The sequence below is a fragment of the Sinocyclocheilus grahami genome, unplaced genomic scaffold (genome assembly GCF_001515645.1).
Source record: "Sinocyclocheilus grahami isolate Dianchi unplaced genomic scaffold, SAMN03320097.WGS_v1.1 scaffold475.1, whole genome shotgun sequence".
In the NCBI taxonomy this organism is placed as follows: Eukaryota; Metazoa; Chordata; class Actinopteri; order Cypriniformes; family Cyprinidae; genus Sinocyclocheilus; species Sinocyclocheilus grahami.
Window position 1 is genome coordinate 316,716 of NW_015505654.1, and position 19,548 is coordinate 336,263.

At 40.7% G+C, this 19,548-nt stretch overlaps 1 protein-coding gene across 1 annotated transcript in view; it reads left to right on the forward strand.

Annotated features, from left to right (window-relative positions):
• The first annotated feature begins 7,440 nt into the window (after positions 1-7,440).
• LOC107553569 (transient receptor potential cation channel subfamily V member 1-like) overlaps positions 7,441-19,548 on the forward strand; it is a 16,314-nt gene continuing 4,206 nt past the window's right edge. The window contains exons 1-8 of the mRNA XM_016235839.1: positions 7,441-7,517; positions 8,897-9,121; positions 9,209-9,366; positions 9,967-10,119; positions 10,295-10,432; positions 10,601-10,899; positions 15,015-15,185; positions 15,326-15,481. Of these exons, the coding sequence (XP_016091325.1) occupies positions 8,934-9,121; positions 9,209-9,366; positions 9,967-10,119; positions 10,295-10,432; positions 10,601-10,899; positions 15,015-15,185; positions 15,326-15,481 (1,263 nt within the window). The 5' untranslated portion in view covers positions 7,441-7,517; positions 8,897-8,933. The remainder of the gene's footprint in view (positions 7,518-8,896; positions 9,122-9,208; positions 9,367-9,966; positions 10,120-10,294; positions 10,433-10,600; positions 10,900-15,014; positions 15,186-15,325; positions 15,482-19,548) is intronic.

Consider the following 19,548-nt stretch of genomic DNA (forward strand, 5'->3'; position numbering starts at 1 on the left):
CCCTGAGAGCAGGAACAAAACATTGCGAAGGTTTCTCTGCTATGAGAACTCCTTCCCTTCCAACCTTTCCTGAAGTCCTATTGGCTCACGCCAGTCCAATTGACTGGCCAATTGTCGCAAAGTATGCAAATCGCATGCAAATACTAACGAGCTCAAGAGGCAGTATAAAATGCAGTGCAGATAACACACACGAATATAGGTAGCATAACGTGAATCAAGCACTCACCGACAGTACTTGGGAAGCTAAGGACTGAATGTCCAGCTTGTAAAACATGGCGAGGGTATTCTGAGAAGACTAAAGCAAAGCATACATCTTGAATCGACATACCTCTTGACCATGGCAAGGAGGAGGCAATAGCTTGGCTCGTATTAGCAGCCGTGATAGCATCCACAATCCAGTGGGAAAGTCTCTGTTTTGACACAGCCCGGCCCTTCGTACAACCACCCCATAGCACACGAAAAGCTGGTCAGACTGCCGAAAGCTGGCCGAACGGTCAATGTAAGTCCTCAAAGCCCTGACGGGGCACATCGAAATCTGAACGTCCACATCACGCAAGGTCGATGACTCAGAAGACAGGGCAGAGAGCGAAACAGTTTGCGCTCTGAAGGGAGTAGATCAGGATTTAGGCACGTACACGGTCTCGGCCGGAGAATGATGCTGCAGTCATCGGGTCCAAAGCGAATACAATCGCTGTCCACAGAAAATGCATGTAAATCCCCTATGCGCTTAGCCGAAGCAAGGGCAAAAAGGAGTGCAGTTCGAGGCTCGAATGATGGCTGTGAAAGAGCTATTAACACCACCTCTTGGTCCCAGGGTGGGGCTGAAGGCGGATGCAGGGGATGCAATCTCCTTACCCCTTAAGAAATCTCAACACCAGCACATGCCTACTGATCGATTACCCGCCCAGCGGGGAACGAAATGAGGCAATAGTGGCCACATAGACTTTCAGAGTTGACGGTAGAGATCCACTATCCAGCCTGTACTGTAGAAAACACGGAGCAAGCAGCCGGGTCGATATGAGCATCCTGATAGGGATCGGCCAGGGCAGCATCACCAGCAGCTCTGTCAGGTCCGGGAACCAAGGTTGGTTCGGCCAGCTTGGGGCCACGAGTATCACTGAAGCCCCCTCCTCTCTGATCTTGCATAACACCAGTGGCAATATCTTGATCAGGGGAAACACGTACAGTCTGGCTGCTGGCCAAGGCGACGTCAGAGCATCCCCTTCCAGCGGAAAGTGAGACAGAGAGAAGAACAGCGGGCAATGCGTATTATCGCTCATCGCAAACAAATCCACCTCTGCTCTTCCGTAGCGGGTCCAAATAATCCGAACTGATGGGTGCAACCTCCACTCTCCTTGAGGAATCCCTTTCCTCGAAAGCATGTCCGCCCCACGGTTCAGGAGACCGGGGATGTGCGCTGCTCTGATGGAGATAAAGTGACGGTCCGCCCACCGCAGGAGATTCGCTGCCTGCTTGTACAGCGCCCTGGAGTGCACACCTCCTTGGTGATTTATGTACGAGACCAAAGATGTTGTTGATGCGAATCAGTACATGCCGCTGTTACAGCTGCAGTCAAAAAACCTTTAGAGCTAAGAACACTGCTTCCAGCTCCAATCGGTTTATGTGCCACCGGCTCTGGGGTTCTGCCCACAGCCCCAAGGCCGGCATGCCCTTGCACACTGCTCCCCAGCCGTGAGTTGATGCGTCCGTCATGACCACAACGTGCAACGTCACCAAGCAATGCGCAAATTGCCTGAAGTCGCCACCATCCAAGGGACTCGATATTTCAACCATAACTGCAGCTGACGCATGTGTAGTAAACCTGATACAGCTGCCGTTAGTCCCAGCAGTCTCTGAAATTCCTTCAAGTGAACAGAGTTGCCCAGTCTGAAATGGCGCAGGGAAGACAAAATGGCAAACACACCCCCAGATATTTTATAGACTGACTTGGGGCGAGAATACTCTTCTGCATATTGACACATAGCCCTAGGGAAAGTGCTGCATCCATGCACTTTGAGAAAGTGTGTGGGGCTAAAACCAGCACAGAGTACTGGTACGCCGCGCCCTCGAAAGCAAACCTAAGAAAGCGTTTGTGACGCGGTGCTATCTGAATGTGAAAGTACACGTCCTTTAAATCCACAAACGCAAACCAGTGCCTGGGGTGAATTTGCGGCAGGATCTGTTTCAGCGTTATCATCCTGAACGGACACTTGCAAAGCGCTCTGTTGATAGGCTTGAGATCTAGGATCGAGCAGAGTCCCCCATCTTTCTTGGGTACGATGAAATAGCAGCAGAAAAACCTGCTCTCCAGCTCGCTCGGAGGGACTCACTCTATCGCTCCTTTTTCGAGCAGGCTGCATACCTCTTGTCTCAGAACCGGGGCATTTCGAGGCAATGTTAGAGACTGCACCACGCCATTGAAACGGGGTGGTCTGTGTCTGAATTGAAGGGTATACCCACGCTCTATCATACCGAGTATCCAGGGCGAGATTCCCGGAATAACTTCCCACGCGCTCAGGAACTGACATAGCGGCTTTAGCAGCTTGGTCGTTGGATGTGCCGGCGAGTGGCGTGGCGGTGTGGGGGACGGCTCTGCACCATTCTGAGGTGGGGTGAGCAGCGCCACATCGACTGAGTGAGGAGGGAAAAGCTCGTTTTGTGCGAATGTCTGCATTTTTATTGAACACGTTTATCAAACAAACAATTTTGGGACAGCTTGCGGCGCTTGGGGGCAAGGCTGCTCTCGCACTCCTCCCTCCTCTCCGGGCTGTCAGGATGACGGCTTGGCAGCTGGAGGCAGGCAGGAGTCGAGGCATGGGCTTCTCCGCTGGCCGTGGCGCCGCTGGGGCGACGGCTCTGCACCGCTCTGAGGTGGGGCGAGCAGAGCCACATCGACTGAGTGAGGAGGGAAAAGCACTTTTTGTGCGAATATCTGCATTTTTATTGAACACATGTTTATCAAACAAACAATTTTGGGACAGCTTGCGGCGCTTGGGGGCAGGGCTGCTCTCGCACTCCTCCCTCCTCTCCGGGCTGTCAGGATGACGGCTTGGCAGCTGGAGGCAGGCAGGAGTCGAGGCATGGGCTTCTCCGCAGGCCGTGGCGCCGCTGGGGCGACGGCTCTGCACCGTTCTGAGGTGGGGCGAGCATAGCCACATCGACTGAGTGAGGAGGGAAAAGCACTTTTTGTGCGAATATCTGCATTTTTATTGAACACATGTTTATCAAACAAACAATTTTGGGACAGCTTGCGGCGCTTGGGGGCAGGGCTGCTCTTGCACTCCTCCCTCCTCTCCGGGCTGTCAGGACGACGGCTTAGCAACTGGAGGCAGGCAGGAGTCGAGGCACGGGCTCCTCCGCTGGCCGTGGCGCCTCTTCCCCGGTCCCCACACCTTCCTCCACACATCCGCCTCCTGGCGAGGGGCAGCAGCAGTCATAGTAGCGGCTGTGGCCTGGTGTCCCTCCTCTGCGCTGGACCGTGCGCCGATGAAGACTGGGATCTCGCAGTCTGCTGCTGGAAAGCATGCCTCGGGATCACGTGGCTCATTGCCTTGGCGCGAAGCACTCAATGATGGACTCCACGGCATCACTGAAGAGGCCGGAGTCAGTCACCTGGGCATTAAGCAGAATTTTATGGTCCGCGTCTTTGAGGTCAGCTAGGTTCAACCATAGATGCCTCTGAAGTATGACCATAAAACCCATCACCTTACCGATTGCCTGAGCTGCGCGCTTCATGGCCATCAAAGCAAAGTCTGTCGCCACGCATAGGTCATTAACGGCATCCGGTGTGAGGGCTCCGCCCTCCGCAACTCTTCGCCTGAATCACCTGCAGCACCGCCATGGTATGCAGTGCTGACGCCGCCTCACCATCTACTGCGTAGGCCTTGTTAGCGAGCTGGGCGGTGGTCCTGCACTGCTTAGACGGGAGGCTGATGTCCGAGCCCAGGGTCTTCACGAGCTGTTCATGGACATCGGGGAAGAAGGGGACCGATGCCCTCAAATCAGCTAGCCGGCGAGAAGATCTAAAATACCAGGAGTCGAGCTTACTCTTGGCAGGCTCCTCCGGAGGGCTCATTTCATGATATGATTTTTTCAAACAAAATGAGATTTAAGACAAATTATAAATGAAAAGGTGTCCTTTTATTGCTTGGACAAAATGCTGCACATTTCTTTGTGAAATTGAAATATGTCAAATAACAAAACTAAACTGAAATTTTTAAACAAACCCCAAATCAAATAATTAAATAAGACAAAAATACATCTCTTCATTTAATCAAACTAAGGCTTTGTCTGTGCTCTTTCCATTCAAAATTAGAAGCAACCACTTCATTTGAATCACAGTCCAAACAAAGATGCAGCATGAGTCGTTTTTTAATCTAAATTAGATTGTATAATTTTACATTTTAAACAAAAACTGAATGCTCTAACTAGTTTTGTGAAACTATACTACATAAAACATCTGCACAAAACACAGCAGACTGGTTGAATGAGACGCAGATTCACTTTCTGACAGCAGGAGGCACTTCTGGAACAGCAGCAATACAGCATTTCCTTGGTTACTGCTGTAAACAAAGCAGCACTGCACTTATTAACACAACTATAAAAGTATTATACAGAGAAGAGATGAAAAGAAAATACTATCTAAACTTTAATGAAGACAGTCAGTTCCCCTCAGAGATACATTCGTATAAATTCCCACCCTCAAATGCATAGCAATTCGTTTAACATCTCAACCGACTTGAATCATCACATATTTGTATCGATGTTCAACCGGCTCAGAATATGAAAAATAAAAGGGGGACACTGACCCCTGTGGAACACTGAGTAACTGAAATGGGACTTGATTGAACATTCTTAATCTCTACAAACTGTTTTCTGTCATTTAAATAAGATGAAAAACAAAGTAGTTCATTATCAACTACCTCAATACAAGCCAATCAATCCAATAGTACTGAATGACTAATGGTGTCAAATGCAGCACTAATATCTAAAAGAATAAAAATAGAAAGACAGCTGGAATCAGCTGCAAGAAGAAGATTGTTTGTAATTTTAATAAGAGCTGTTTCTATACTATGTTTAGATCTAAAGCCCGATTGAAAGTGCTCATAGATGTCATTACTTTGAAGATGTTTTTCTTTTTAAGAGTTCTTTTTTTTCTTTTGAAGAGTTGCTACTGTTCTTTCAAGAATTTTGAAATAAAAGGAAGGTTGGAAATGGGCCAATAATTATTCAAATCTTTAGGATCCACCCCAATATGTTTAAGAATTGGAGTAATAGAAGCCATTTTAATTGATTGTACATTTTAATGATGAAGGAACAGCGGCAGTAGATAATGAAGAATTTATTTTAGCTGCAATAATAGGGGAAATTGAATGGATACAGAATTGAACTAAAACAGTGGGTAAAGCAAGGATAGGCAACGTCGGTCCTGGAGTGCCCCTGTCCTGCAGAGTTTAGCTCCAAGCCTAATCTAACACATCTGAACAAGCTAATCAATGTCTTCAGAATTACTAAGGTTAAATGCAGGTGAGGTTTTTTTTTCAGGGTTGGAGCTAAACTCTGCAGGACAGCGGCACTCCAGGACCGACGTGGCCTATCCCTGGTGTAAAGGATCAAGTGAACATGGAGGACTCAGACTTAATCAATTAAGTAATATAATCTTCTGAAGTTAGCTCAAAATTAGAAAAAATACTTACAGACCAACAGATTTGTTGAGTTGAGAGAAGGAAACTGTATCAAAATGCTTCAACAGTTTGCAGACACCTGCACGCAAAACTGTGCAAAGTTTAAATGTTGGCTATAGACATTTATTTCAGAATTTAGGCCTATGTTCTGAGTGATTATGAATGATTGGTATTGTGATATATTTACATATTTATCTCACTATTATTGGATAACAATGTAATTATTGAAAGCTCATCTTAAAAACACAATGAAGCAGATGATCAGCTGGACTGATTTTAGGGGTCAAACTGTTTGTGTATCGCCCTCTTGTAGTTACGTGTGGTGCTGCTTGTGTCTGATGTGTCACAACAGAGACCTACATCTAACAAGCATCACAGGATGATGCAAATAAGGTCCAAACACTATGAATCCACTGTGCCTAACACCAGTATACTTATTGCCACTATAATTGAATGTGTCCACTCATGTCATTCTTTACCTATTTTACTGGCCAGTAGCACACCGTTCATTAAGGTTCAGTGATGGATGGGTCATGTCCTCCGACTCTAAATGTATTAACTCAATATTACAAGTTTTGAAACATTGGTAAGTTAACTTATGTTACTGTTATGGTGAATTACGTCAATGTGACCCTTCGAATATGGCAGACGGCTTACGCCTGTTTCACACCGAGCAGGGTGCTCGTGCGGTGTGAAACGGGCGTTACGTATAGCGGCCCACGGAAACGGTCGCTAATGAGGCATCTACGTATACATATCTATGTCTGAGACATCTGACCTACCATGCTGGTATGGTATGACCTACAACGCTTGTAGGACTTTTTTTCTGTATTAAAATGTATAAATAATCACACTTTGTAATTAAGTGTATTTAATTAAAAAAATATTTACATTTTTTTAACACAGGTCACATTTATCTATTGTTCATTATATTGTTATATATATATATATATATATAGTTATATACTGCTCATTATATAACTATTGTTGTTGAGTACAATACAAAATATGTATTTAAAATGTTCAGTGGCATTTCAAATGTTAATAAACAGTTGGAATATATCACATTTCAAACGTTTTTTGGGGTCATTCTTTTGTTTTAATTGAGCTTATGCGTATATTTCATGTGCTGCACATGTTTGTTAATTTCTGTTTGTTTCTAAAGAGGAAAAGGAGGTACAGTCCAGCTTCACCTCAAAGGAGCAAATTCTTTACCAGGTGTGCACCAAGTTTCATTGTACATGTACAGTGACAATAAAGAACTTAATTAAGAATCGACTGCATGGTTTCATTTAGTTCACATAATGTATTCACCTACACCACCATGCATGGGGCAAAACCGCCTTACTCTGCCACAGTCCTCCAGTGTCATACAGGAAACTCTGCACGCTAAGAAAGTGAAATTGCTCAACAGAACCGTCTCAACAAACAAGTGTAGGTGATCTGAATGCTGCTCCAAACCAAACGTGCTGCTCAGAGGTACGATATTATATGCATTCCAGCACATGAATAATTGATCATTTGGATAGTTAAGATATGTAGTAGAATATAGTGTTGCTAGATGAAAATGAAGCATTTTAAGAAGGAGTTTGATGACTTTTAGTGCATTGTGAGCAGATGACAAATGAGCTACAAGGCGTGGACATGGCAAAACATATGTAACAACATACTCAAAAAATCAATACAACCCGCCTTTCTGTAAGGCTCTCAGCAACTTCAAGAACATCTTGCCCTCTTCCTCTCTGAGACTGACACTGAGAGAGAGAGAGAGCAAGTTATTGTGCTAAAGGAATCAAGCTTCATCTAACGGATTAAAAAAACTGAAATTAATTGGTGAGTACAAATGTTTCATACTTTACTCTTAAGTTTACAGCAATATTTAAATAAATTCAGATTTTGCTATTGTAGCAAATCACATTAAAACCTGTAACGTTGTTTTTTGCTGCCAAATGCCTTAGGTTTATTTAATTTTTTATGTTTTTGTGATCTACTTTAGTCCATATTTGTGCAGATCAGTTAACATTTGTCTTTTTAAAACTGATAACATGATAACAGTGAGATGATCTAAAGATGGTGTCTGCGTAATGTACAGTTTCTGCTGTAATGTTATCTGAACCCATTTACAGAGAGGCCATGTCATAATACTTTACTAAGTAAGACTATCCAGCATAAAACAACATTAACTAATATAATTTGTCCATCAAATATCTGTTAGAGTCTTTAACAAGCTGTGCTGCCTCACCCATCGAGGAGTGCTTTCACATACAGACTGAATATGCTCAGTTCTGTTCCTGATTTAAATATATTTCTAGTATCCTTGACACCCTTTCTTTACTTTGCAAAGAGGCTAAGTTATAATATTCTACAGTACAGAATATCCAGTGCATTAGTTATTGCATTTAGTCAGAAATGCATTTCCATGTATTCTCAGGGAAAGATTTCCTTGATGGGACAATCATGGCCCATTCCCTGGATGGGATCATATAGCATGTAACAGCATGAAGAGATATCAATAATTCAGTTAGCAAGGGTCTAGTAGAGCATGCAGCGATTTCCACCATCTCTATTTACACATACAAACTGAACCTGCATATATTTTTTGTTTGTTTCTCTATCTTCTGTATCTTTGAATACCTATTACAGTATTTTGACCTTTAAATGAATCCATGTTTTTACATTAAGAATGGATTTGTTGTGTACCAAAAATAACCACAGATCCATTAGATGGGTTATATAGGCCTATATATGTGGTCTTATGATCAGAACTACATATCATCACATCTCCATAATTATTCTAGCTGCTTTTATGAAGAGAGATACAGCAGTAGTTCTGCATTTCCTTCAACTTCATGTCACAGAGCTTCCATTTGGATCATTTGTGACCCCTTCCTCTTTTAATGGTTTTTAAAATGAGAAGACAATGTGATGATCCTTTATAACACTGAAGCAGCTTCTACTCTTAAAAAAGCAGCTCTTAGTCTACATTATATCACAAATCAATTTGACTGGTCACAAAGGAAGAAACATTTAGTGAATTATCATCAACGCACAATTCCTAATTTTAAAGCTAGCTAGTGTCAGAATGTCCCATTTATGTATGAAAGTAAAATCGATAATTGTGGTCAGACTCATATTTCCTAGACCTTATTTGTATGAAATGTAAACCTAATGCCCTGTATCTGTGAATGATATCACTTTTACACTGTTTGCAGGCTTTATCTTCTGCTGTATGACTAAGAAGACATCACTATGAGTAAATCAAAAGACAGCAGCCCCACATTCTTCCTGGAGACGGATGACCTGACAGAGGAGGAAAGGGCAAAGGCCAAACAGGTGAAGAAAGGCACCTCAAAGGACAAGAGGCCCATGGATTCTAATTACCTGGATGAGATAGACGAGCCTGTGCACACAATTAAATTTAATCTACACTTTGACAGGTAAGTGGGACTCCTTAAACCACACCAGAGTGTATGATAAACACAATGTGAGAAATCCTTACTTTATCAGATACATTCTGCACACAGGGGAATCAGAAAAGTGAAAGAGGAGCCAGCTCAGCAGGACAGAGAGAGGTTTACCCTCAAGAGGCTGTTTGATGCTGTGTCCAGTGGAGATGTGTCTAAACTGCATGGTTTACATGAGTACCTGCACAAAAACATGAAACGGCTCACCGACTCTCAATGTAATTGTATTCAAGAACAAATATACAGTACACTTCCATTCAAAAGTTTGGGCTTGGTAAGATTTTTGAAAGAAAATGATCATAATCACCAAGGCTGCATTTATTTGATCAAAAAGACAGTATAAACATTAATATTGTAAATTATTATTACAGATTAAAATGATTGTTTTCTATTTTAATATATTTAAAAATGTAATTTATTCCTGTGATAGTAAAGCTGAATTTTCAGCAGCCATTACTCCAGTCTTCAGTGTCACACGATCCTTCAGAAATTAGAAATATGTTGATTTGGTGCTCAAAAAAACATTTCTTATAATTATCATCAGTGTTGAAACAGTTGTGCTGTATAAATGTTTTTGTGGAAACAGTGATACTTTTTTCAGGATTTCTTTAATGATTAAAAAGCTCAAAAGCATTTATTTGAAATATAAATCTTTTATAACATTATCATGTCTTTACTGTCACTTTTAATCAATTTAATGTGTACTTGCTGAATAAAAGTATTAATTTCTTAAAAAGAAAAGAAATCTGACTGACCACAAACTTATCATGACTAATATTTATTAAATAATGAAACAACTGTTTTTATAACTTATTTAGATAAGTCCAATGGAAAGACAGCTCTGCTGAAAGCACTTTTAAATTTGAAGGAAGGTGAGAATGACACTATTGAACATCTGCTGGAAATTGCAGAGAAAACGGGAGATTTAAAAGATTTTGTCAATGCTGCCTACACAGACAGTTACTACAAAGGTCAGAGACAGCTTCATTTTACATAATGTTTTTATTAGTATAATTATTATTAGATCTAGTTTTATATTAGCTAACATTATTAATTTATTTTTTATAAATCAACAGAATATTGATCATATTTAACATGTCCAACCTATTAATTTTGCAATGTTATCGACTGATCTATCTGAGGCAGGTCAGACAGCACTCCATGTTGCAATTGAACAGAGGAGTGCAAACTTTGTACAGATGCTGGTTAAAAAAGGGGCTGATGTCCATGCTAAGGCCTGTGGGAAATTCTTTCAGCCCAATCAAGAAACATGCTTCTATTTTGGTAGGTCTATTGATATGGTTAAATTTTTGCAATATTGATATAATTTAAACAGTGGAAATGCTGCATTTTAAATGTATATCCTTTTCAAATTCTACTTAATGAATTGTTACTGACCCACATTTGTGGGTGCCTAGGCTTATCTGTATCTTTTACAACTTTTTTGCACAGGTGAGCTGCCCTTGTCTCTGGCCGCTTGCACTAATCAGCCTGACATTGTTGACTTCCTTATGAACAATCCATACCAGGCAGTGGATGTCAGGGAGAGGGACTCTCATGGAAACACGGTGCTTCACGCACTAGTATCCATAGCTGATAACAGTCCTGAAAACACAGAGTTCGTCATTGCCATGTATGACCACATCTTATTCAAAGCCGACCAACTTCACCCCAAGATTAAACTGGAGGAAATTGAAAATAATGAAGGACTCACCCCACTCACATTAGCTGCCAAAACAGGAAAAGTGGGGGTAAACCTTAATTTTTCTGGTGTCTACTGATTGATTGTTGAATGTCCAAGAATATGAACAATTTATGTCTTGCAAAATGCCAGTATTTATTTGAAGGAGTGATTCGTTTGAAGCAGTGCGTATTTCTTTAAGTGTCAGTTCTGAAAAAGCTCAAAAGCATTTATTTGAAATATAAATCTTTTATAACATTATCATGTCTTTACTGTCACTTTTAATCAATTTAATGTGTACTTGCTGAATAAAAGTATTAATTTCTTAAAAAGAAAAGAAATCTGACTGACCACAAACTTATCATGACTAATATTTATTAAATAATGAAACAACTGTTTTTATAACTTATTTAGATAAGTCCAATGGAAAGACAGCTCTGCTGAAAGCACTTTTAAATTTGAAGGAAGGTGAGAATGACACTATTGAACATCTGCTGGAAATTGCAGAGAAAACGGGAGATTTAAAAGATTTTGTCAATGCTGCCTACACAGACAGTTACTACAAAGGTCAGAGACAGCTTCATTTTACATAATGTTTTTATTAGTATAATTATTATTAGATCTAGTTTTATATTAGCTAACATTATTAATTTATTTTTTATAAATCAACAGAATATTGATCATATTTAACATGTCCAACCTATTAATTTTGCAATGTTATCGACTGATCTATCTGAGGCAGGTCAGACAGCACTCCATGTTGCAATTGAACAGAGGAGTGCAAACTTTGTACAGATGCTGGTTAAAAAAGGGGCTGATGTCCATGCTAAGGCCTGTGGGAAATTCTTTCAGCCCAATCAAGAAACATGCTTCTATTTTGGTAGGTCTATTGATATGGTTAAATTTTTGCAATATTGATATAATTTAAACAGTGGAAATGCTGCATTTTAAATGTATATCCTTTTCAAATTCTACTTAATGAATTGTTACTGACCCACATTTGTGGGTGCCTAGGCTTATCTGTATCTTTTACAACTTTTTTGCACAGGTGAGCTGCCCTTGTCTCTGGCCGCTTGCACTAATCAGCCTGACATTGTTGACTTCCTTATGAACAATCCATACCAGGCAGTGGATGTCAGGGAGAGGGACTCTCATGGAAACACGGTGCTTCACGCACTAGTATCCATAGCTGATAACAGTCCTAAAAACACAGAGTTCGTCATTGCCATGTATGACCACATCTTATTCAAAGCCGACCAACTTCACCCCAAGATTAAACTGGAGGAAATTGAAAATAATGAAGGACTCACCCCACTCACATTAGCTGCCAAAACAGGAAAAGTGGGGGTAAACCTTAATTTTTCTGGTGTCTACTGATTGATTGTTGAATGTCCAAGAATATGAACAATTTATGTCTTGCAAAATGCCAGTATTTATTTGAAGGAGTGATTCGTTTGAAGCAGTGCGTATTTCTTTAAGTGTCAGTTCTGCATTCTGTTTTTGGATGTTCCTGATTTTGTGTAGATGTTTAGTCCTCATGTGATTTGAGATGGTATTTCCCTTCAGCACATGGCATTAAATCAGATACAACATTGATTCACATTGAGTCATGTAGTCTACAGTGACAGTCATAACCAGGGCTCTCAAGTCTCACGCATTCACCGTGAGACACAAGCATTTCAACAAGATCACACACTCACATGCCACACCTTGTATTTCTCACGCTGAGAAGTAAGGGATAACTTGTCCCGCAATATATAATGGATGAGGCACAGGCATACAGAGGGAAGTTTCTACAGTTATACAGAGTTAAATGCCACCTACTAACCAATCAGAAATTAGAATGTTGTTGTTTCCGTGTAAATTACATGATCCCGGTGCAAGCACATTTGTTACTAGGAAAGATGGATGCGCACACACACATTATGTATGTTGGAAGAGCAAGGTTTGATAAATGCTGTAGGTGACCCCTTCATTTAACAATATATATATTTTTAAGCATTTTCATTTTACGATTCCTGGACGACTTCACTTGCCTGTGATCAAAGATAGTGGGAGCTGATGTTGGGGCATATAGCCAAATTCATGCTAAATTATTATTGATACAGTCAAAAACTCTTGAACTGTTTTCTTTGAAACCAGAAGCTTTAACTTTGCTTTGGCTACCTGAAACTAAGGAAAGGACTAGAGATGTTATAACAGTTGGTAAATCTGATAAAAGACCGACAAATTCTTCCAAATAAAATAAACTGTTTTATGTGTTTCAAAAATACAAATGTATAAAAAATAAAAATAAATTTGGCCCCAAATGAGCCAACTGAACAGCAGTGCTCAATGTACATACTATACACATACAGTAGGATTGCAGAACTTGCCCTGAGCATGTACGTCAAGTCAAGTATGTCAAGCTGTGTGTGTGTGAGAGAGAGAGAGCGAGAGAGAGAGAGAGAGAGAGAGAGAGAGAGAACACATTTCAGCTTATGAATGGTTTTTTTTCTGTTTTTTTTTGTGTTTGTTGCACATTTTGATGCCTTGATGACAGGGGTCGGGGCTCCTTAAAGCACTGTGGCTTCCCCACTCAAATGCAGATGCAGAGACGGTGTTCTTCATGGTGGGTTTGAACAAAACCAAAACTAGGAAGGAACAGTTTGGCTCTGGACGGAACGCATTATGATGGCGAAAATGGCTGGCCTTGAGCCACAGTGCTTTAAGTGGGAGCCCCTACTCCTGTCATCAAGGCAACAAATATTTACAACACAAAACACCATTCATAAGCTGAAATCAATGTGTACTCTCTCTCTCTCTCTCTCTCACACACACACACACACACACACACACATACACATACACATACACATACATAGAATAATAGAATAAATAGAGATCTCCTCGCCACTGCCTCCTAGATATACAAGTGCAAATGCTACAATGTGCATCCCAAGACTCTGCAAAATACTCCAATTAAACATTACCGATAGACTACCTCACAACACATGCTAGATATTTTTTTGTGGTGCACTTTATTTATGCCAGTCACTACTTTTTCCATAAATAAAATGTAGCACTTCAAGACTCTTATTGACCAGTCCAGTATTAGTCTCATATAAATGACACTACAAATTACAATAATTAAATGTATAAAAATTTGTGCTGGGCAACGATTAATCGCGATTAATCACATTCAAAATAAAAGTTTGTGTGTACATAATATATGTGTGTGTACTGTGTATATTTGTTATGTATATATAACATGCATGTTTATATTTAAGAAAAATATGTTATGCTTATATGTTAAACATTTTTATTATACAGGGCTTTGAACTGGTTCAAGGAACGAAAACGAAAACTGGAAACAAACGGAATTTTGACAGGAACAGAACCAGAAACAGTAACAAAATCAAATTTTATAGTTCTGAACAGAATCGAAAATTTGAAATGGCCATTAACCAGTTAATAACATTATTTGATCATTCCATTTAATATTTGAAATTTGCATTCAACCAATCAGGAATTCAGATATGCAAATGTGACGTTGACGCATCCAATGCGTGAAATGCTCGTGCTCAGCTGTAAATTCATCATAGGTAAGTCGCAATGGCAATACATTAGAACTTATCCGAGGATAGTGTAAATGGATTCAACAGATCATGCGCACCTGCACAATTGGTGGCTGACTAAATACTTTTTTGCCCCACTGTATATGGTGGTTATAATGTTTGTATATATATATATATATATATATAATATTTTATTTGGATGACATTTAGTGTTTTAGCAGATTTACCAATTAGTATAATTTCTATTTGTGCTGGTCAATTATGAACAATAGGTAAAATTAAACTGCTAGCAAAAACTTGAGAGAATTGGGCGGGACTGAGGGGCTGCTGCTGCAAATATTTGAGTGGCTCTTCCCATAACAGATGTCTCACTCCAAACTTTTGTTAGGCCTATAACTTGAGAGCCCTGGTCATAACCTTTACTTTAACCTAAAGTTTTTTATTTATTGTATTGCTTTTGTTCTATATTTTAGCTGATGCTGATGCTGTTGGCTGATTACTAAAATCAGTGCACTGCCAAAAGAAAGGAGACTAATATTCAAACATATTTGTCAATCTTTTTTAATTTGCATATGTTGTAAAGAGCTTGATTCAATTATTCAGATTTGATTCCTCATTTGTTAACTAGCTGTTAAAGCACATCGTGCAGCGGGAGTTTAAGGGGTGCAAACATCTGTCACGGAAGATCACGGAGTGGGCCTACGGTCCAGTGTGCTCGTCTCTGTATGACCTCGCCTCTCTCGACACCTATGAGAAGAACTCCGCGCTGGAGATAATCGTTTATGGCAGTGAGATTCCTGTGAGATGACATGCTGTTTACTTGACATTAAATGCATTAGATTTTACTACTTCATTAAAGCAAAATGTTTCATTATAAAGAAGCTTTATTGATTTTGATAAAAGCTGTTGATAGCAACATGTTATTTCATCTGATTTCAGAATCGCCTCGAGATGCTCAATATTGAGCCATTTAACAGGCTGATTGAAGAGAAGTGGGAGAGATTTGCGAAACGGATGTTCTTGTTCAACTTTATCGTTTATGTTATCTACCTTTTTATCCTCACTGCTGTAGCTTATCACCGCGAAGAAGGGAAGGTATGTATACAGGCAGTAGGCTATCCATCAAAAACCCGCCCAAAACTTTATCTGGCATAATAATGTGATAGAATTTTTTTGCCATGTCAATCATAAGGACCATTTTTAACTCCTTAAAACAAAATAAAGATGACAAAATAATATAAAAATGTTCCCAGGAAAACAGATCAAATCAGGGCAAATACATTTAAGATAATTAACAAATATAAATGTTCAGGCACCAGCCTATGTCAAAACGCAATCAAGAAATGAATCGATACTTTCTGAAAAACACATGCATCATTTTCAGTGTCAGCATTCAGAATAAGCCAGTTTAAATGGAAAAAGTGATAAGTGATCGGAAGCAATTAGCAAGTTTTTCACACTCATTCACGCACACACCATGACAGTCAAAACTGTGTCTTTCATTGACACTGCACGATAATCCGATGACCAAAAAATTAACAACAATTGTTTCGTGAAGTACATTGTAGATTGTTTTTTATTTTATTTTGAATGGCTACGTACTCACACAGACATTCACAGGTTCATTTTGAAGTATAAAGCCTGGCTCACACTATAGGATTTTTAGCCTGATTTAGCCCCGATTTCCCCCTCCTGAGAATCGGAGCAAAAATCTTGTTGAGCCCCTCGATCGGTCCCGATGTTTGACGCGGATTATCTGGTAATGTGAGGCGTTCACCGATCGAATCTTGCACCTCCCGATCTGCTCGCACACAAATCGGGGCCGCCCTGATCATATCAAACATGTTTGATATTTAGGATTTAAATCGGGATGATGACGGCTATATGATTACGTCAGTAATATATTTCACAATAGCCAATGCACGACCGCAAACCAGCTGCTGTATGGCTCCTTTGGATAGTGGAGACGGAGGAAACTATTGACGTTTTATAGTAACACGACTGTCTGTATAATGTGTCGAAAATGTATCACAACCGTAAGGAGAAAGAGAAGCGCTGGAGTGAAATTGCCTCTGTTTTGAATGTACCGGGTGAGTGTAGAAAGCAGCTAGCAGGCTAGCTAACAAATGTAAACATCACTGAAATATCAATGACGATCTGCTGCGTGAGATCACGTGAGGCTCTCCCACTGGCATGATAATCTTAATAATATCTTGTAGTGTGTGATGCGCCACGATGTTAAAATCTTGTAGTGTGTGCATATTTAAGATTTGAGGGAAGATAATCTGCAAAGATTCTCCTTATGTGTGTGCTGCAACCAGATTTCATAATCAGTTAAGATTTTAAAACTCCTGTAGTGTGAGCCCGGCATAAGGGGGGAAACGAGCCAGATTCCGAAAAAACGGGCCAGGTGTGAAAGCACTAATGCCGAGTTCACACTGCATGATTTTAGCCCGATTTTTCACTCGCCGACAGGTTTTGCGAAATTGCAGACAAATGCCTGAAATCGGAGGCAAATCGGTGCTCGTTCACGCGATCGAGTGACAATCACGCAGTGTGAATTATCAAAGAGTGATCTGAGGGAATCGCCGACACCCGCAAAATATTTGGCATGCTAAATATCTGGAGCTGTCGGCGATTCACAATCACGCTGTGTGCAATGATTTCTGACTGAAAACTACATTGGCGATGGCCTACAGCCAATGAGAGACCAAGATACAGGGCAGAGGGAAGTTCGGGGAGGAGTTAGGAGTTGGCTTTAGCCCCACGCACTTTCCCCCCTCAGAGTGAGCGGGATGCGCATTCTCAACTATCTGGACGATTGGCGGATTTTAGCTCATTCACAGGACACACTAGTGTAGCGAACACACCTTTGTAAAAAGGTGCAAATGATACCTAATGTGTCAATTAATAAGACTAAGTTTGAATACTTGCACGTCTCATCTGTCTGAAAGAAAGGCTTGATGCAGTCCAAAGGTTCAAGTTGATCTTTGCTGAAGTTGGTTGATGAAAAAGAACCAGTTTTGAGTCAGAGAATCTTGGTGAATGGAAAAGTCAAGGCCGAAGCCTGGCACGAACTTAGGATGTCCTGGAGCGTTGTAGCTCACATCTTCTCAAAACCGAACAGAACCACCGACTCTGGGCGGGTCACGTGGTGTGAGGCCTTTAAGGTCGGAGAAGATCCCCGCCTCTCAAGATGGGCTTGTCCAATGAGAAAGGCTGGTATCCCAAGTGGGAGTTTTGAGATACTGGGGAGTTTTTATGACCCTTTGTGTGAGGGCATGGTAATTTGCAAATGGAACTTGAATCGAAATTACTAAAGATTCTCAGGACACTAATATATTGCCTATGTACCAACATATAATATACACGCTTGTGGAGATCATCAGAAGGTGAATTCATAGATACTAAACATGGTAGGATTACATATGGGCAAGATGAGAGGAATGGGTTCCATCATAAGCATGCATAAAATAGTCTAAAAATATCAAAGACAACATACACCATGACCTGAAGGATACGTGTGTTCATTCAAAGAAAGGTTTTCCTATGAATTATTTAGTAGAAAAGTCCATTTCCACTGTGCATTGTTCCTCTTGCTATGGAACATGCAGTGATTTTCCCTGCTCACATTCCATTAGGTCGTAAATGTATCTGGTGTCAGGGTTGCCATGGTAACCAGGGTCCTGGGCTTTGTTCACAGACAATTTGGCACCCAGTATGTTTATTGGGTGAGGGGTCTGTGAACGTTTGTTAATCTAATGAATAATTTATTTGTTAAATCAAATGAAAAATGGTGTGTCTGATTGGTCCAGACGCTACACTAGTTAGCCATTTAGACACACTGCTTCGTCACTTGGAGTCCCTAGGGCTATGTGTCAACCAGCAGAAGAGCATTCTCGCCCCAAGTCAGTCTATAACATATCTGGTGGTGTGTTTCAACTCGGTGGAGATGCGCGCCCGCCTCTCTCGGGAGCGTTCTGCAGCCATTTTGTCTTCCCTGCACCATTTCAGACTGGGCAACTCTGTTCACTTTAAGGAATTTCAGAGGCTGCACTTTCTCTTGAGATTCAGTTCTCCGACAGATGTCCTGACATTTTCCTTCAGAATTTGCTGGTATAATTCAGAATTCATTGTTCCATCAATGATGGCAAGCTGTCCTGGCCCAGATGCAGCAAAACAGTCCCAAACCATGATACTACCACCACCATGTTTCACAGATGGGACAAGGTTCTTCTGCTGGAAAGCACTGTTTTCTTTCTCCAAACATAATGCTGCTCATTTAAACCAAAATGTTCTATTTTGGGCTTATCCATCCACAAAACATTTCTCCAGTATTCCTCTGGCTTGTCCACATGATCTTTAGCAAACTGCAGATGGGCAGCAATGTTCTTTTTGGAGAGCAGTGGCTTTCTCCTTGCACCTCTGCCATGGACACCATGGTTGTTCAGTGTTCTCCTGATGATGGGCTCATAAACATTAACATTAGCCAATGTGAGAAAGGCCTTTAGTTGCTTAGAAGTTAGCCTGCAGTCCTTTGAAACCTAGTAGACTTTTACACGTCTTGCTTTTAGAGTGTTCTTTGTTGGTGGAACACTCATTGGGGAGGGTAACAGTGGTCTTGAATTTCCTCCATTTGTACACAGTCTGTCTGACTGTGGATTTGTGAAATCAAAACTCTTTAGAGAGGTTTTTGTAACCTTTTCTAGCCTGATGAGCAACAGCAACACTTTTTCTGAGGTCCTCAGAGATCTCCTTTGACAATGCCATGATACACTTCCACAAACATGATCAGACTCGGATAGATCCCTGTTCTTTAAATAAAACAGGGTACACACTGACACCTGATAGTAATTTCACTGATTGAAAACAACTCTGAAAAACAGATGAACTCTAATTTCACCTTCAAATTGACTGCCAATCCTAGAGATTCACATACTTTTGCCACTCACAGATATGTAATATTGTATCATTTTCCTGAATAAATAAATGACAAAGAACATATTTTTGTCTGACTTGTTTTTTTGGGTTCTCTTTGTCTACTTTCAGGACTTGTGAAATTTTGATTATGTTTTGTGTCATATTTATGCAGAAATATAAAAAATTCTAAAGGCTTTACAAACTTTCAAGCAGCACTGTATATATATATATATATATATATA